At 41.2% G+C, this 21,000-nt stretch overlaps 1 protein-coding gene across 1 annotated transcript in view; it reads right to left on the minus strand.

Moving 5' to 3' along the window:
* Positions 1-21,000, minus strand: part of ATP8A2 (ATPase phospholipid transporting 8A2) — an 870,132-nt gene that overhangs the window by 698,441 nt on the left and 150,691 nt on the right. The window contains exons 3-4 of the mRNA XM_089685820.1: positions 16,840-16,939; positions 6,759-6,857 (exon numbers count right to left, since the gene is read on the minus strand). Coding sequence (XP_089541946.1) covers positions 6,759-6,857; positions 16,840-16,939 — 199 coding nt within the window. The remainder of the gene's footprint in view (positions 1-6,758; positions 6,858-16,839; positions 16,940-21,000) is intronic.

The following is a 21,000-nucleotide window of genomic DNA, read 5'->3' on the forward strand; positions in this document are numbered from 1 at the left end:
ACCCCCTACACAAAACACTAAACAGTTAATAACATTTTGAAAATCATTACCTTTTAGGAGAAAAGTCTGATTGACTTTTCATGACCTCATCTCTGTAATGCAGAAAAAAAAAGGATCTGCTCTGCCAAGGAGGAGGTGTTACAGCAAGGATTATATTAGATCCTCTCCTCTCTCTCTCTGCGGTAAAAGGAAACTACAGTTCCCATCAACAACAGGGAATTGTAGTGAGTGTAGGTGGGTACACTAGGCATGTACATGTTGAATGTGTCACCAAAACAAGGAGGGCTGAATTACATCACTGCTTCCTGAAGAAAGAACTACAGAAGGTATGTGCCAAGACCAGTGGCTGGGGAAGGAGGCATAGCAACCTCTGGTCTTACAAACAGGAAACCAAAGAGAATTAGCAGTTTGATTTGAAAATGAATAGGCTATTTCACAGCAACTACTGAATGAACCAAAAGATGGATGACATATTCAGTGAAAGCAGGAAATCAGCAACAAGGACATGTAAGGAAGTTTTTGCCTGGAGTTCTGCTTTAATTCATTCTCTGCATTAAGGTAAAAAACCTTCAGTATGCACCTTCTCCACCAGCCCATATTATACATACCTGAGCCTGATCTCGATCCAGTGATGTTCACTAGAGCAGATGCTGTCTTGGCTCTCTCCCTCCTCATTTGCTCAGACACAGCAGTGGGAACCATTGGCTCCTGGTGATGTCAATCACAGCCAGCAAGGAAGGGGCGGGGGTCTTTGGACACACAGAATGGGGATCGGGAGTGAGCCTGAAGGAAAGCCCCCATAGCAAGTTGCTTGTTATGGGGGCACTCAGCAAGGGAAGGAGTCAAAAGCGCTGGTTGGGGACCCCAGAAAAGGAGGATGGGGGCTGCTCTGTGCAAAACCACTACAAAGAGCTGGTAAGTATAACATGTTTGCTTGTTTCTATAAATCAAACGTTTACAAACTTGTAAAAACACCCAGTTGTAATGAATGTGTATGATAGCCCTCACTTGGTTAAATATACTGTTATGTGTAGACTGGTCTTCTCCTATAGCTCAGGTAACCTTTTCTTGGATAAAATAATGGCTTTATCCGCCATAAACTAAGACCCAATCTGACATGAGTACCCTAGATGGGGGAGGGCTTTCTGTTTTGTTCAGGTAGAAACAGCCCTTCAAATGTTGTACACACAAGCCGGTTTAGGCGACAAATACATGTATTCCCTATCCCTCACATGGTTTCAGTGCTTGAAACGCATGAAATGGGAAATCAGAAGAGGTTGATATTTGTGACAGTTTTCAGCAGGTAGAACAGGAGCATTCTACTTAGATAATCTGCATGATTATGGTTACTTTCACACAACAGATTTTCAGTGCAATCTCTTACAGCTGAACTCCATGTTAAGAAAATACACTCTAAATACACGAGTCATGTGTATCCTTACTGGAATCTTGGGGTGCTTGGTGTATTTCTTCCAGATGTGAAACTCTGCCTCTGTGCAGGAGATCCCCACAATAAAGCCCGGTCACTGCTGCTCTCTCTCCTTGTGCAGGGTGACTGGTCTTTTCTCCACCCTTTCCTGTAGTTTTTTTGCAGGTAGGCTGTATCGGGTGGACTTTTGTAGCTACTGAGGAATATGTTTAAATACAAGTTTTTGTGCCCATAGTTCAGCTTTACGTCGCTTCCTTAAAGAGAAGAAAGCGGCAGCAATTGGGGCCAACTGGGTGTGCTGTATTAACATCTGCTTAAAGTTACACTATACTCTGATTTAAAAAAAAAATTCTATTCAAGTCTGAATGAGGAGTCTTATTCTATTCTTAAAGAGGAGCTGCACCCCCCCCCCTCCCAAAAATTAAAAGTCAGCGGCTACAAATACTGTAGCTACTGACTTGTAATATTAGGGCACTTACCTGTCCAGGGTTCCAGTGGTGTCCTCACCCGATCCGATTCTTCAATCGACTGTCGGGTGCTCATCATTACTAGGGAAACCTGGCAGTGGAGCATTGCGGCTTCAAAGCCAGTTTCCTACTGCACATGCGTGAATGATGCTGTGCTTTGCAAATGGGCCGCAGTCCTATGAGAATTGTGAAATGACTCAGAGAGCTGCGTGGGGAAGGAGGGGGCCGAATTTCCGGCTCAGTTCGATGCGGCGAACTGAGTCAGAAGTGGGAGCGGGTACCAGTCAAAACCAGGACATAATATTTACTTTAATTAGAAAAAATCTAAAGCTTTACAATCACTTTAACTGCATAAAAGTAAACTCAGGTCGCCAAACTAGTTGTGCTGTCTATCAGCAGTTGGCCAGCTTGAATGTGTATTGCAATATATGCAAAATCAAGAATTCCTGTTTTATGCAAAAGTTGCTAGTAATATGCAAGATGGTGTAGCAGTGTGCAGAGAATTAATTCAGATTCTTTGGGTGTATTTTATTCTCAGAAATTAGACTGCAGGATGCTTCTGTTTTGCATGATATTAAGAAGGACAAGGACACACCATGCTGAGCTTTCCTCAGTGCTTGCATTGGAAATAAGAGAATAAACATTCTGTCTGCTCAGCAATGGGGCTCATTTACACAGCAGAGGATTTAATCTGGGTGCTATGCAGTCTGCTCAGGTAAAGCGTGCAAAGAATACAATTGAAAGATAATCAGACTTGTTCCATATAGACCTAGTCTCCTTCTCTCATGGAAACTAAATAAAATGACAACTTTTGACCAGAATCAAACATTACATTGCAGGTTACTAATTCTTAGATGTGACCGCTGAATTACTTTTCTTTTTTAGGCTTTCTTTCTTTTATTTTCACCTGTGATTTGGCTATTAAGTCTGATGTTTTTCAAAAGAACAAGCTTTCCTGCAGATATAGCAGTTAGAGAGTTGAGACAAACCATATAACACAGCTTTTAATTAATGTAAAACCTGTACTCCAGAAGGAAAAAAACTGTTTGCTGTAACTGCTTATAAGATATTATCTGGAGCCTGGCTTCAATTTGTTCGGTAAGCTGTAATATATTACATTTTTGGTTTTAAGTTTAATATTGCTTTAATTCAAAGGTCTTTTCAGAAAGTAGAATTTACCAGAAAACTAAAATCTCCCTCTCAGTTAAGCTGACTATACACTCACAGATTTTCTAATGAACGATCGTACAAATGTGCGTATGCACATTTGTACAAAAATTCTTTTTACGTTCGATGACTGGAGGAATGTCATTCAACAGTACTTCAAAATTGTGTTTGCTTTTAGCATTCAATTTTGCAATGAATGTAAATTCCCCCCCCCAAAAAAAAACACATACAGTGTTAGAAATGAATTAATTTGAGAAATAAATTCTGTCCTGCTTCTTCAAATTTTTTTGTCACTTTGAAAACAATTGTCAATTTGAACCCATTACTGATTAGAAAATCAAACAAATGTTTTTAAAATGAAAAACTTTGAATACATTTTTACTAGTTTATAGCCAGCCTTACACAGAGGGGTCCTTGCCTCCTTTCAGCAATTCAGCAATCTCATTCCCTTTGTTGCTTACAGCAGTTGTTTTCAAACTATGAGACAAGTCTGACCGTTTAATTTTAAAGTGATTGTAAAGAATTTTTTTAAATAACGTGAATTTTTTAAAATGACCTGCTCTGTGCAGTGGAGTGGCCCCAAACCTCCTTTTTTCAGGTCCCCCACCAGCACTCCTGACTCCTGCTTTTCTTGGTGTTCTATATTCTATGGTGTTCTATGATGATAGGAAGCTGCTTTCTATCATAAGACACTTGCGGGCTTGATCCTGAGCGGCTGTACCTGGGTCCATAGACACAGATAGCATGGCTAGGTACAGCTCCCTCATCACAGGATTTGACTGGCAACAGCAGGAGCCAATGGCTTCCACTGCCCCAGCAAAGCCTGTGAGAGTGGGGAGAGTCGTTACAAATGAGCACACCTCTCGATTGAGTGAGGACAATAAAGTAAGTATAAGGGGGGTGAGGGGGCAATACTGCTACCTAACATTTTTTACCTTAATGTAAGGAATGCATTAAGGTAAAAAATGTTTATGCTTTAGAATCACTTTAGTCGTTACTTTGTGACTTCATTTTTTTTAAACTGGATCGGCATATTAGCCAGGTATCTCGTATTTCCAGAGATCATGTTGCATCTTACATACTTCTTCAGTACCAGTTTCCATTAGACACTGCTAGCTATGGGGACCAGGTTCAATAATACCTGCCAATAGTGGATTTTTTGTCTGTGTATCATTTTGAAACAAAGCCCCATTGGCAGCCATGGGACGTGCATGAAGGAAAAGGTTATAATTTCCAGCATAATGAGTGATGGAGGTAAAATGATCTACAAATTAATCCTGTTAAGTGCTGCTTCCTATTGAGACACACAAGAGCATCATGTGCAAAAGCTTTTGGCAAATCATAAATCTAATTAACAGATTACTGTACCTGCAGCTGTGGCAATATTGTCTTCTTACCATAAATACCACTAATTCCCACTAAACAACAACATCCTCAGGTGCCAGCATGACAAATTAGGACCCATTTAAACACAATTAACTAATTTACTGAAGATGGACTCACTATGATTGTTGAAAGCCATTCTGGGAGGTCAAAAAATATTTCATTTTGCGTAGCAACACAAATTGTCAGTAACTTTGCATATTATCAAGTCATTTCTATTTGAAAGCTCTTGTTTTAAAACAGAATACTAGGCACAACAAAAATTAATTTAAATATATTCCTCAAGGGCCACAAAGCATATAAATTCACTTTGTGCACACCAAATTAATTTGAAAACCTATATATTGCCATGTAAACGTAGCAGTGACATCATCACTGTGCTGTACATAGCCTATGCAGAGACCAGAGCTGTGGGTGGGACCCAACAGGTACACCCACTACATACAAGAGCAGTCAACCTACATTGGAGAAACAAAGTCCTGCTCCTCTACCAAGATGACTGCCTCCATATAGAGACACTGCAGAACAAGGCACAGTTCAGGTCCATTTTATTGAGTTTTAATGAATATTTGCATTATGTGATGTTTCTGATACCTGCTCGGAGTTTAGCAATAACAGAAACCTAAAAAAAGGTATCACTTATTACTTAATATTCTTATTTTATTCTACTGTAAAGCTAGCCATAAAGGGTACAGTTGATCCCTGTTCCATAAAAGCGGAAACATTGCCTTCAAAAGGTGTAAGGAAAGCCATATTATCATATCTGTTTAGTAATTTTCGGTGTCAATAATAAATCTTGTGCATGCGCTTTTTAAGGTAGAAAACACTGGGTGATCTTGCCAGTCCCCCTTCCTGATTCATACTGACCTCACTATGCATGGAAGGAGATCCTTGTTAGCATGGTCAGTTACCTCATGCCGGTGCCCACACTTTGCAGCCATGTTCCTCTTTACTCAGGAACAGTGATCATGATCATGTAACCACCAAAGAAGAGTGCAACACAAAACTAACAGCTGCTTTTTTTGGAACAGTGCTTTATTATTATTTGACAATTAGAACAGAAGGTTCAATGTCATAGTGCAATTCCCAACATCTAACTTAAGCACACATCATGTGATTAGAGGCAATTAACATTTAAAGGATATCTTCTATTGTTCTACGCTCAATCAGAAACAGTGGATCAACATAAATCTATAGAAGTCACAAAAAAGGATTGTATAATACAAGTTAAAGTCATTTATTCACTTGCAATCATCCTATCCTATCCTCCGTACGGTATCCTACCCTTCCCATCCATATCTTACCATATTCTTTCTAACCTATCCTATTTTATCCTTTCAACCCAACCTATACTTTCCTGTATCATATCCTATCCCCAGCACACACTGTTGGCTCTTTCCCCATGCGGATCCCAACTCCAGCAAACACAAAGTGGGGGAGATTTATTAAAACTGGTGCACACAGAATCTGGTGCAGCTGTACATAGTAGCCAATCAACTTCTAACTTTAGCTTGTTCAATTAAGCTTTGGCAATAGAACCTGGAAGCTGATTGGTTTCTGTGCAGAGTTGCACAAGATTTTACACTCTCCAGCTTTAGTAAATAAACCCCAGTGATGTTTCCTCTGTATCCCACTGACTATTGTACTTACTAACCTCACTGTACTGTATATAATCTGTCATATCAGCTATTGCACTGATTAATGTCAGTGTATCTAATCTATCTGATAGTGACCATCACTGTTCAGAATTCTCTATATACAATATATCATGTTACCAACTGTCACACCTAATAATGTCTCAAGACCGTGACAACTAATACTATAACTTTGTGTAATCTATCACCAACCAGTAGAAGTATGGACAAAATAAATCAGGCACTATTCGTACAAGAGACACCAATAGGAGCACTGGAGGGTTGATTTACTAAAGAATCTACACTTTTCAAAGTAGAGTTGCACTCTGCAAATGCAATTGTTCCATAGCTTAGTAAATTAGCAGAGGCTCTGCTGAAAATGCTGGTTTTTTTTAATTTTCCTTGCACATGATTGGGTATTCTTTGCAAAATTAAGCTTTACCTCAATTACTAAGCTCTGGATCAACTGCACTTTTTTAAAGTCCACCAAAAATATAAAGAACCATCCAGTTTAGATTTATTTTCAACCCATTTATAGCACTTTCATGCTTTTCAAAAAGTTCTAAGAAACGTTTACAGAGGCATCTCAAACTTTTCAAGGTCTCCACTGAATGCATTTTTTCTAATTTGAATTGTGAGAATTATGGAAGAAAGGCAAGAAAATTTGACACAACTTACATAGTCTTCTATAATTTCCTTGATACCAGCCACAGTAAGAATGAAGATTAAGGGCACCAATGTAGTGTATCTTCCTGTTGGAGACACATCTGGAATTTGCTACAAAAAAAAATAATAGTAATAATAATAACAATAATTCCTTCAGACATCAATTATCAGAAATAAAACTCAAACAGTACTTTAGAGACACTTAAAGTGGAACTCAAACCAGAAGCTTTATTTTAAATGTTAGGTGAAATAAGTCAGGGTGTGATCCTTAACCAGCACTATGCTGCTGTTCAAAACCTCAGCAGAGAGATCCCAAACCTTTTTCCTGTGGAGAATCCAGCGCCATTGTCCTCCTAGTGATTTCTTCATAGGATTATATGAAGTATGCACTCCAGAGGATATAACCAGCTAGTTTAGCTCACAAAAGCAACCAAAGCAGAGATAGGCTGACTTGCTGGCACAGTGACCGGGCTGTCATAAGATGCAGAACTGAAAGCTGCTGTCTACTGACCCCAGAATAGCCACAGTTTAGTCAATGAGAATTATTGTCACCAGAATGTTACAAATATGTTAAAGCAGTGTGATTCAGTCATCTTAAGCATGATAAAGCAGATCCAGGTTTTCAGTATCATTATGATAAACAAAGTTTGTTCTCTTCTGGTAACAAAGATACTTTATAACTCATTAAAAGTACATATTATATTTTGTAATTTGCCTCTTTTATAAAGGCACAGAAATGTATTTTCTGGCAAAAACAATTTCATTCATCCACCAATCATCCATTCATAGAGCATGTTTCTTGGAAGCCTTAATACAGCTTCTATGAATGGAAGAGGTAGGCAGAAAGGGTGCACATTGGACATAGTTGGCACACTTGATGAGTGTATATGACAAGTCCCTCAGCTCTATTAAACCCCATAGTACCAGTATAATATGGTGGGTGTTGGGAATTGGAAGATGGATGATTTTAATTAATTCTGCAGCCATCAGTAGAAAGGGATACATCACACTGTCAGTAATGTCCCTTGTGCCAATCTTTTTAAAAATCTTTTTTGACTAAACTTGGGCTTTAAAGCAGAATTATAGATAAGGAACAGAAGTGATTCCAAAGGATTGTTATAGGCCATATAGTCCTGGAGTAGTCATCTCCCTGACTGCTTATTGTTACAGCACCCTTATGACTTCTTTCTCTGGTGACAAACCTGTCCACTGTCATTGCATCTACAAATCAATGTGGGCCTGTACTAGGCACTTTACCTAGGTGGTAGAGACACTTCAACATTGCCAATTAGAACAGCACTGGGGCAGATTTACTAAAGGCAAATAGACTGTGCACTTTGCAAGTGCAGTAGTACCCTGCAAGTGCATTTGCTCCAGAGCTTAGTAAAAGAGGTAAAGCTTCACTTTACAAATAATTCCCATACACATGCAAGGAAAATTTTAAAAAATGCATTTTTGTTTGCACATGACTGGATGATAGAAGTTAGTAGATCTCTCCCTCATTTAATAAACTCTGGAGCAACTGCACTTGAAAAGTGCACGGTCTATTTGCCTCTAGTAAGGCAACCCCACTGTGTACTGATTGGCCCACTTTCTTACACAGGATTCTGGGAACATCAACAATAGTACCCCCATAGCCGATCCATTGATGACTATGAGTGAGCACAAGAAGTGGCAGCCAAGTCACTGAAACCAAGGATTACAGCACATTTATAAAAAATATGCTTTCTAGAAGGTTCAAAACTTCAACTTTAGAATAATAATATTTTTAGGAGACAATCATTTTGATGCTTTCAAGATTATGTTCAGGAATTTATTAGTTTGCCCATGTTCCAATACTAAATATCAGAATGTATCAAATTTAAACCATTACAAATACAAGTCAAATTGTTGTCCAATACAAGACAAAACAATCTGTATTTAAACAAATCTTAATGCTCTTCTTTGAACAATTACACTTCATTACAGGAAAAGTAGAATACAGTAAATAAAGGCAATTATTTCAAACTTATAGGTGACAAGGCTTCATCCCAAGGTATTAAAAAATAAAAAGAAATGAGGAATTGCACTTATGATCCAATCAAAAAGAAAGCAGCTAGCACGCCACTAGATACAAATGGTTATAGAGCATAGAAACAAAGCGTTGCTAACCAAAATATGTACATCATCATAATGCAATTCTGTACAGTAAAAACAGTTGATAAAGATAAAAGTGAAGATAAATCAAAATGCAAAAAAAATATTGTAACAATATTGACAATAGCATTACAAAAATAACAAAACAAGTCCATTCACCATACAATAGTGAAAAAAAGTCCCCCAATAATGACAAAACATGTAGAGTGAGGTTGACACCATAAGGTCACCACGCACACACTAATGGACAAAGAAGCAATCTACACACACTCACGGGAGTATTCTGTTATACAAAGCGCTGTGTTGATTTTAACGTGAGTAGTTTTCGTTTATTTTCATAAACCTTTTCTATGCTTTTGCGTTCTATAGAGCATCTGGCTCTTTTTTATGTCTCCTTATGTGATCTTGTGAATTGTGAGACCAAGTTGTCTAATGGGGAAAGGCTGCAATATCCTGGGTTCATCTGTTTTGCTGGATGGTTACATCAACCTAAGCGCTTTATGATTCCCTTTCATCTTTGCATATTGTTTTTTTGCACTGAGATTATAATTATTGGACTTTTTTCTCTACTGTATGGTTTTGTTACTTTTGTGACACTATTAATATCGTATGCAATGGGTTTTATTTACTAACACTTGAAATTGCAAAATCTGGGGCAGCTATGCATGGAAGCCAACCAGCTGTGAACTTCAGCTTGTTCAGCTAAGCTTTGACAAGAAAGCTGATTGATTTCTATGCAGAGCTGTACCAGATTTTGCACTCTCCAGTTTTAGTAAATCAACCCCAAAATCTTTTTGCATATTGATTTATCTTCAATTTTTATCTTTTTTAATTGTTTTTACTGCACAGAATTGCATTATGATGATATACATATTTTGATTAGTGCAGCACTGTTTTTTCTGACACCCCAAGATATACAGTCAGGTCCATAAATATTGGGACATCGACACAATTCTAACATTTTTGGCTCTATACACCACCACAATGGATTTGCAATGAAACAAACAAGATGTGCTTTAACTGCAGACTGTCAGCTTTAATTTGAGGGTATTTACATCCAAATCAGGTGAACGGTGTAGGAATTACAACAGTTTGCATATGTGCCTCCCACTTGTTAAGGGACCAAAAGTAATGGGACAGAATAATAATCATAAATCAAACTTTCACTTTTTAATACTTGGTTGCAAATCCTTTGCAGTCAATGACAGCCTGAAGTCTGGAACGCATAGACATCACCAGACGCTGGGTTTCATCCCTGGTGATGCTCTGCCAATCCTCTACTGCAACTGTCTTCAGTTCCTGCTTGTTCTTGGGGCATTTTCCCTTCAATTTTGTCTTCAGCAAGTGAAATGCATGCTCAATCGGATTCAGGTCAGGTGATTGACTTGGCCATTGCATAACATTCCACTTCTTTCCCTTAAAAAACTCTTTGGTTGCTTTTGCAGTATGCTTTGGGTCATTGTCCATCTGCACTGTGAAGCGGCGTCCAATGAGTTGTGAAGCATTTGGCTGAATATGAGCAGATAATATTGCCCGAAACACTTCAGAATTCATCCTGCTGCTTTTGTCAGCAGTCACATCATCAATAAATACAAGAGAACCAGTTCCATTGGCAGCCATACATGCCCAGGTCATGACACTACCACCACCATGCTTCACTGATGAGGTGGTATGCTTAGGATCATGAGTAGTTCCTTTCCTTCTCCATACTCTTCTCTTCCCATCACTCTGGTACAAGTTGATCTCGGTCTCATCTGTCCATAGGATGTTGTTCCAGAACTGTGAAGGCTTTTTTAGATGTCGTTTGGCAAACTCTAATCTGGCCTTCCTGTTTTTGAGGCTCACCAATGGTTTCCATCTTGTGGTGAACCCTCTGTATTCACTCTGGTGAAGTCTTCTCTTGATTGTTGACTTTGACACACATACACCTACCTCCTGGAGAGTGTTCTTGATCTGGCCAACTGTTGTGAAGGGTGTTTTCTTCACCAGGGAAAGAATTCTTCCGTCATCCACCACAGTTGTTTTCCGCGGTTTTCTGGGTCTTTTGGTGTTGCTGAGCTCACCGGTGCGTTCCTTCTTTTTAAGAATGTTCCAAACAGTTGTTTTGGCCACGCCTAATGTTTTTGCTATCTCTCTGATGGGTTTGTTTTGTTTTTTCAGGCCCCAATGATGGCTTGCTTCACTGATAGTGACAGCTCTTTGGATCTCATCTTGAGAGTTGACAGCAACAGATTCCAAATGCAAATAGCACACTTGAAATGAACTCTGGACCTTTTATCTGCTCATTGTAATTGGGATAATGAGGGAATAACACACACCTGACCATGGAACAGCTGAGAAGCCAATTGTCCCATTACTTTTGGTCCCTTAACAAGTGGGAGGCACATATGCAAACTGTTGTAATTCCTACACCGTTCACCTGATTTGGATGTAAATACCCTCAAATTAAAGTTGACAGTCTGCAGTTAAAGCACATCTTGTTTGTTTCATTTCAAATCCATTGTGGTGGTATATAGAGCCAAAAATGTTAGAATTGTGTCGATGTCCCAATATTTATGGACCTGACTGTAACCCATGTGAAAATATGGCAGCCAACTAAACTGTTCACAGAAGGGAATATGAAACCTGTGTGCCCTGATGGATATGGCACCATGTTTGCTGTGTGATATCCAGGATGCTTTATAGGTGAAACTGGCTTTAAGTTTGCATTAAAGTTATTATGCCAGTACTTACTTTATACCAAATGCAGGAACAACCAAAGGATTGTAGTCATAGAGGCAGCACTATTATATTGGTCTTGAAACTGTCACAATTCAGATCCAGTGCAGGGGCTTCCACCTGTATGGATTTCACCTGAAAAAGTCTGGCCTTTAATCTTTTTCCCTTTTCTTTACTAGTTTATTAGAACTGGTCACATCAAAACACACTCTCTGCGTGGTCAAACCAATCAAGTAATTGCCAATATAGTGGCTGTGAAAATAGTGCTAAATAGAATACAAGGCACTTAATAAAATGGGACTATTTCTTCTACACGGCTGAAGGATTCGTCGGCTTGGAAATTACTTTTTTATCTCTGCATCATTTGTCAGGTCTTCCTTAGCGCTCTCACATCTAATGAAAATAATATGCTTTAAAAGAGTACAATATAAAGTTGTATATGTTTTCTAGACAAACATTTGCAATGAGCAAATATATGCTGAGATTAGTAAGTTGAATTTGCATGAATGCAACAAACAGTTTCAGTCTGTATGCAAATATGTAACAATAGGAAAAGGCATTTAATAAAGCTCTGCGCTATAATCCTATCTCATTGAAAATCTTTTTAAATTAATTAAAGATAATACATTGTTAAGTTAATTTGCCTATACAAAACTATGATGGCATGTATGAGTAATGGCCACATCCCTCATCATGAGCATCCTCAGGCAGAATTGTAGTTTGGAGAAAGAGAGGCGGCTGTTTGACCAAGACTGCTAGACTATGGAGTAAACTGGGCAGCACACACTATGGTGATTATGTGACTTTACAATCTTATTCAGACACATCTAGCAAGTTTAAATTTGCAAAGTGGGGACATGATGAATTGGAGGTTATCAGTACAAAGTCTATCAAAGTTAAAGTATATCTATAGCTAGGGGAGTATGGAGCTGGGGGCAAGAGGGCATTTTTCCCCTGCTTCAGTAGTAATATGATTTGTTGGGCCGATGGCCCAAGAGGAGATGCTTGAGGATAGAACAAGAAGGCGCTTCTAAGTGCAGAATATGCAGAAGAATCTTTAATAATGATGGTTAGAAACACTTACAAACTTGTAGTTAAAACAGGCTCAATAGAATAGTCAGAGTGCAGAGGCACAATCCACACACTGTGCTGACCAACAGCTGCAGGGGGAGCTGAGAATCAGTTGTCCAAGATGGCCGCCGCAAGTTCCAGGATCGCTGGAACGCACGCTGGAGCGCATGCTGTCCAGGAGACCGCACCCAGAAGTGATGTGGGTGAGGAACGAGCATGCACAGAGCTCCTTCTTCAAGACTGATGCCAATGAGTGATATGATCCGAATGCATAGGAAGAAGGGGCGGGGAGGGGGCGGCCTGAGGAGACGGAAGTGCATGCCACCCGAAGACCAAACTATGGAGGCCAAGGGAGAAATGAACTATTATAAAATGGAGAGGAGGACAAAAAAATAAAAGATGTATAAAAATATTTAATTATAAAAAATCAAAAATAAAAACTATTAAAAGAAAAAACAGGGGGGGTGGCATAAAACTGTGCTAGGGGGAAAAGAATGCTATGAAAAATGTGCAAAGTGTGTTGGGCATGGAGGGAAAAAAAGAGAAGGGGAGAAGGGAAGGGGAGGGAGAGGGAGAGAGGGGGAGAAGTCCGCAAGCAGCTTTGAGGGTATCCCAGTAGGCTAAATAACAAGTATAGAATAAGATACATGAGATTACATGGTATTCAATATACAGACTGAACTGGGAAAACGAATAAATATATCCATAACAAATAGATGACTAGACATATGAATGAATAAACAGGTGAATAACGCACTGGTTATTTGCACCATTATTAAAGTCAAGCTGTACAACAATAAAGTATAGTCTTAAATAAAAAATTAAAAAGGGGGGGGGGTTGGGGGGGAATTGTATCTAGAGAAAAACAAGAATAACAGATAAAAGTAGAAATCGGGAGGGGGATAGAACGAGGAAAAAAGGGGGTATAATTCTATAGAATAGTCTTTAAGTAAATAAATAAATAAAAAAGGGGGGGGGGGAGTTGACTGGAGAAAAACGAGAATAACAGATAGAAATAGCAATCGGGAGGGGGATTGAACTAGGAAAAGGGGGGGGGGGGATATAATTCTATAGAGTACTGTGAATCTCAAGGTCCTCGTGCAGACCTCCAGGTAATAATACGTCCAGAGTATAAATCCAATATGTTTCTCTGCAGCATAATCACTGGAATCTCTCAGTTCTGGGGAGGTCGGTGAAACATGGCCTCAATGTCCCAAACTTTTAGTCCCATGGTGGATTTACCGTGTTGGATTTGGGAATAAAGTTTGGGTCATTGAGGCCATGTCCACCGACCTCCCCAGAGCTGAGAGATTCCAGCATTGATACCGTAGGGAAACATATTGGATTTATAATCTGGACGTACTATCACCTGGAAGTCTGAACGAGGACCTTGAGATTCACAGTACTCTATAGAATTATATCCCCCCCCTTTTCCTAGTTCAATCCCCCTCCCGATTGCTATTTCTATCTGTTATTCTCGTTTTTCTCCAGTCAACTCCCCCCCCCTTTTTTATTTACTTATTTACTTAAAGACTATACGTTATTGTTGTACACCATGACTTTTATAATGGTGCAAATAACCAGTGAGTTATTCACCTGTTTATTCATTCATAAGTCTAGTCATCTATTTGTTATGGATATATTGAATACCATGTAATCTCATGTATCTTATTCTATACTTGTTATTTAGCCTACTGGGTCACCCTCCATGCTGCCCTGCGACAACCTGCTTGTGGACTTTCATTCTTTTCCCCCTAGAACAGTTTCATGCCGTCCTCCCGTTTTTTTCTTTTAATCATTGTTTTTATTTTTCATCTTTTATAATTACATTTTTTATACATCTTTTATTTTTTGTCCTCCTCTCCATCTTTTCATAGTTTGTTTCTCCCTCTCCATTGTTTATTTCAGGCGGCGTGCACTTCCATCTCCTCAAGCCGCCCCCCTCACTGCTCCTTCTTCCTATTTATTTGGCTCCTATGACTCGTTGGCATCGGTCTTGAAGAAGGAGCTTTGCGCATGCTCCGAAACGCGTCACCATTTCACACTCATTCCTAACCCACATCACTGCCGGTTGCAGTCTCCTGGACAGCGTGCGCTCCAGCGATCCCAGAACATGCGGAGGCCATCTTGGACAACTGATTCTCAGTTCCCCCTGCAGCTGCTGGTCGGCACAGTGGGTTCTTGCATGGTGGATTGAGCCTCTGCACTCTGATGATTCTATTAAGCCTGTTTTAACTACAGGTTTGTAAGTGTTTCTAACTGTCATTATTAAAGATACTTCTGGATATACTCCACTTAGAAGCACCTTCTTGTTCTATCTTCTTTCATATACAGAGTGTGCTTCTACTCCTAGAAGTGCTGCCCGGTGCCTGTTGTGCAGTGTCTCCTCCATTCCCGGCTGACATCTCTCGGTCCACAGCCTCCTTCATGGATGCGTCCTATACATATCCTCTACTTTGCATGTTCTCCCTGTGCCTGCATGGGCTTCCTCTGGGTACTCCGGCTTCCTCCTGTTGTCACAATAACCATGTCTTTTAGGAAAAAACACTTTTTGCCATGCCTGCCAATTAATGTGGCACAGTGGTTCACATTGCATTGTACAATTTCTTTACCCCCACAGAAATTTGTCCCTACCTAGAAAGGTCTAGTTGGGTGAGTTTTCCCTTAATTACCAGGTTCCCAGGTTCCCAGTTCTTCTCTATCTAAAGCCAAAATCTTTATTTTAATTTTTGAATACAGTAGGGAAAGGTTAGAACCTGTCAGGTTGGTATTCTAAAAATGGATCTATTCTGTTTATTGCTGTGTGGGTCCCAAAATTGATGCTTTTGTTAGCCCAGAGTTACAGACCATGTTGAGAGGCCTTGACAAACCAGTAGTGGCCTCTACATAGATTTGCAAGCATAAGCTACTAATGCTTTTAGTACATAGGGCAAGGAGCTCTGACTGTTTCTTCAGTTTGGATTTATATGATGTCACCGTTGGCTGTGCACCTTGCTATACTGACTTTGGGTGGTAGTGCGGGACAAGTTGTTGAATGAAGGTTGCTATTGCTGTCTGTTGGGGAGAATACATTTTACAGCTGATATCAGAACAGGAGGTGAAGGGAAATCTTCTACAAAGGACACCTGTTCTAGCAACAACTGTCTAAGATGGGATTTTCCTTTCCTTTAGCGTCCTGTTTTGTGTAAGGGGAAGAAAGTGAAGGAAAATGTCCTGCATGCAACTCAGACAGCAAAAAAAAACACTTGACAGAGCTTCTAATAATTTCCTGCTCTCTCTCTCTCTCAAAAATTCCTTAAAAAGTCTGGCTTTGCACATGGCAACAGACAATACCATACTTTAAAGCCGAACTTCAGGCAGATATAACAGACACAAGTTAACGCAGCTGTTTTTACTACTATATCCTTCAATGGGGTTTTTTTTTCCTTTCTTTTTTTTTTAATTTGGCATTACATTAGCCTCTGCAAGTCACTATACAGCAGAACTTGAGTTGAGGGAGGCAGAAGAAACATAAGGAGCCATTCAGACGTGCTATAGAAAAAGAGAGCAGAGTGATATAGGTGTAATCTCTCCAGTGTGCTGCCTCTCCTTTCACTGTCCAGTCACAAGGTGGGAGGTAGAAAGAGACTTGTAAGGCTTCCTGAGTTGCAAGTCTCCTTTCCTGTGTGGTATGGCAGAGCTGTGTAGATCTCAAGACTGGATGAACAGAAATACCTATGGCAGGTAAAGAGATGCCTTATATATTTCATTTTGTACATCTGGCTGGAGTTCCATTTTAGGTCTGTCCCAACAGATAGGTTCTGCTTCAGAGTTAGCAGGATTTACCAACAGAGAGATGTTTTGCTGCTTTATTAAAGTACTAAAATATATTAAAGTAGGAATCTCTCTCACACAAAGTTGTTATTAACTTTTGTAAATCTGACAGCTTTAATCTGTAACAAATTCTAGCAGTGTTTGACAAATATAATCATGGCCACAGACAGGCAGATTCCCCAGCCAATACTATGGAAAGCAAGAGATGAGCCCATCTGAACTGCCTACAAGTACAGACTACTCACTGACTATGTCAACCAATGAATGTGTCACACACTTGCGTGTTTTGGGCTGTATATGGTCACTGTAAACTGAAAAGAAATTTGTTATGTCATATGTAAATGAGAGATTTTACCTGTAATAAGGCAATGAAGAGGAAGAAAGCATTGGCAGCTCTTCTGATCTGCTCATAGAGGAATCGAGGTAGGAACGTTACCACGCTGTACTTGGCTGTACTGTAGGAAGATATACAATACTTAATTTGCTTTTCTATTTCTACAACCATACCAAAACATCAGATTCATTATACATTTATGCTTGTACCTATTACATATTACACACTGATATACTCAATGCCTTTTCAACATCTTGATAATTAAAAATTAAAGGTGCCAATTCCTGCCTCTTTCAACTTCCCTGGAGCTTCCACAGACTTCCACAGTATGTCATCTGTCAAAGAACACTACTTGTACAATCTAAGCGGCACATGGAAATGAGAAGTCAGACATCCAATCTGACTATTTTTAGTGAGAATTTCATGTCTGTGGGGCTAGGCAGATACCAGCTACCCCAAAGTTCTCAGAGCCTATGCCAGAAGCACTCACTACCCGGTTGGGAGGAGCAAGAGGTGCTTAAAGCTGAACTCCAGCCTTACCTTCCATTTTATTTATTTATTACAAGTACTTATATAGCGCCATCAATTTATGCAGCGCTTTACATATATATTGTACATTAACATCTGTCCCTAACCCTCAAGGAGCGTACAATCTAAGGTCCCTAACTTACATTCAAACATACACATACTAGGGTCAATTTAAACATGATCCAATTAACCTACCAGCATGTCTTTGGAGTGTGGGAGGAGACCGGAGTACCCAGAGGAAACCCACGCAGGCACAGGGAGAACATGCAAACTCCAGGCAGGTAATGCCATGGTTGGGATTCGAACAGACAATCCTAGTACTGCCAGGTAAAAGTGCTAACCAGGCAGAAGTGCTAACCGCACAGTTGTATAAGCTACTCTCCTGTATGGAAACTGCTAACTCTTATATCATTGAATGCTGTAAACATCTCACACTGTGCATTAGAAGCTGCAGAAAGTCAAGATATAGCCTTTTCTGGTTGGAGTAAGTCCATCATCTAGTCCAGGGGTCTCCAAACTATGGCCCTCCAGGTGTTGAGAAACTGAAAGTCCCATGAGGGCTTGCAAGGCTCTGACAGCCACAGCCAAGACTCTCAGAGGCAGAGGTATGATGGGACTTGTAGTACTTCAACAGCTGGAGGGCCATAGTTTGGAGAACCCTGATCTAGTCCTTTCCACACACCCTTACTGTCCCTGGCCCACCCCTTTTATTCATTGGATTTCAGGTCTTTCAGTCATGGAGAATGGAGACTTCACATCTGATGATGACATTACCTCAGATTCCTGTTTTTAGAAAGTTATGTATAGCACCCTCACACCAGTCATGATTTGGTTGCACTGTTAATTTCATTAGCTTGTTAATGGGGGGTATGGAGGAACCAGAGAAGGCAAAATATAAGCAGATTAAAAGTCAGTTTTAAGCTGCAAAAAATAATACCTGCTGTGTAATTTATATTTAATCTTTACAACATATAATTGTTTATTACAATATAAAATAGTAGTTTTACGGAGTGCGCATGCGCGGCCGGTGGGACGGACATGTCCCGTTGAGGCTCCGTCTCCCCGTCGGGTGACAGCACCGCCAAGCAGCGGGTCCCGGCCCGCAATACACCCCAGGGGGACCCGATCCCAGAAGCAACCCTCCCAGGGTCCGATCCGCCCTGGTCTGCGACGGATCCCCTGCACCAGGTCGGAGAAATCCGACGAGACACGTGTCCCTGCGGCGAGCTCCGCACAGGCCCGCCCACCACAGCCTTCACTGCACCTGAGCAGAGGAAAGAGAGAAAAGGGGGGCTGAGAACATCATAACAGCCCCCCCCCCCGACTGACAGGCAGCAGAATGGTTAAGGGGCACCCCGGCACCAGGTCCCCCCTTCTACTAAATCAATCAAGGAGGCCCTGGCAAAGGCCTCCACAAAGATGGCCACCGCCCGAGCACATGGAAGCAAGAAGGGGACAGGTACCTATGCAGCCCTACAGGATCCGCAGCCCAACCATCCCTGCACGTCTGAGGGTGAGTCTGACACTGAAACAGATGTCCCTGCACAAGCCCTGACGCCTGACCTTACAACCCCTGACCTGTTGACCCGCTTTGAAAAAATGCTACACAAAGCTTTGAAGCAAACCTCGGACCGCATCACTACTACGCTATCTAGGGAAATCCATGAGCTAGGGCAACGCACTGCGGACCTAGAGCAGAGAGTAGATGGTCTTGATGTCACGCTTTAGACACATACGGATGACCTTGACCTTCTGCGAGACGAAAACGCAACACTATTGACACGACTGGAGGACTTTGAAAACCGGGCTCGACGCTCAAATCTGCATATTTGTGGCCTCCCGGAAACGATCATCGATCTCCAATCAACAGTAACCGCTCTGTTCCAAGAGCTTGCCCCAGCTATCCCAATCGAAAGATTAGAATTGGATAGAGTACACAGGGCGTTAGCACTACGACGCACGGATGGTCCACCACGTGACATTATAGCCAAGCTCCACTTTTTCCGCACCAAGGAGCAACTCCTACAAGCCGCCCGTAACGCAGAGTCTCTACAGTTCCAAGGTCATTCATACCAGTTATTTCAATATCTGAGCCCCACAACAATCACCAAGCGCAGGGCTATGAAACCCCACCTACAAGTACTTCAACAACACGCTATACCGTATAGGTGGAGCTTCACCTTTGCAGTGCAATAACGTTACCAATCCCGGGATTACACCTGTAAGACTCCAGAAGACCTACTAGACACCCTGCGGATCTTACAACTGCATTCCTCAGCGACGCCTTCAGAAAGCGCCAAGCGGAGGTCCACATCCTGCTCACCGCGGAAGTCCCTCCCCACATGTGCCACTGCAGGCCCACTCAACCTTCACAAACGAGGCCACTTTTCATCTCCGGGTCTATCTTCACAAGATACCATGGACTGAACTGTGTCTCATGTTTATCCTTCTTCTCTCCACTTTATTTTTGCCACACAAACCAAACGGTGTACTCCTTTGACTGCCATTGCTGTCGTTGTGGTTAATACCGTCAATATCCTCTCTCCCTCTACCTGTTAAATTTTGGTTGCCCCATTACCTGGGAATTGTTCGGCTCCCCCCCTCCTCAGGGCCCCACTTTAGGTTAGTTTGTTTGGGAGCCTAGGCTCTGACGGCATGTGACGCCACACCCCTTCCCCTATGATGTCTTACTGATACTGCTAATGCCGTCTGAGTCTGGGATAGCGTGATCTTCATGAATGTATTTTCTCTATGTACCTGTTTTTTTTTCTACCGGGACCTCGCCACCTTTTATCAATCAAGTTGCTGTCATCCTCACGGACCATGTACCTGCACACTCCAACCTAGCCCCTGTGTTATTGGTTATTTAATAACGCTTGGGCTACTATTGTTCCCTAGCCCACCCTGACTCAGGGTGTCCTTGGGAACCCATCTTTTAGGCCTTAAATGGCCTCTTACACCCCCTCTTTCCTGTTACCTCTCCCATATCGTACCCCTCCTCCCTCCCTCCAACATGACTTCAAGACTCTGCGCGACACACTCCACAATGCCCTCATCCCCCATCAGGCTCCACCTTGGGAAGTAGTGACAGGCTATCTTAACCACTATGCGCTTTCCTCATGGGTTCGTTAAATATCCTTACCCTGAACGTGCAGGGCCTCAACATCCCACAGAAACGTAATAAGGCCTTCCGAACCTTTGTTACACTTAAAGCTCATGTGGTCTGTCTACAGGAAACACACTTCACTCCCAACTCCACTCCTAAGTTTTTTGGCCCCCGATATCCTCAGGTCTATACAGCCTCTGCCGCCACCAAACGCAGGGGGGTACTGACAGCCTTTCATCGCACAACACCCTTCACGCTAGGCACCGAAATCAAAGACCCGGAGGGCCGTTACCTCCTGTTAGTTGGGCAACTCTTGGACATAGATGTCACCATTGTTGCATACTATGCCCCAAACCAAGACCCTTTACCATTCCTTTCTCATATACTCTCGATTATAGACCATCATAAGCGCAGAACTTTAATTGTTTGCGGAGACTCTAATAGTGTAGTATATCCCTTCCTCGATAAATCCCCTCAACCATCTTCTGCCCCTGCCTCTAAACAAACTTTCCAAGCCATTCTACACCGTTACTCCTTGATAGATATAT

Source organism: Staurois parvus, unplaced genomic scaffold (assembly GCF_062004578.1).
Source record: "Staurois parvus isolate SC_StPar_1 unplaced genomic scaffold, SC_StPar_1.0 ptg000387l, whole genome shotgun sequence".
In the NCBI taxonomy this organism is placed as follows: Eukaryota; Metazoa; Chordata; class Amphibia; order Anura; family Ranidae; genus Staurois; species Staurois parvus.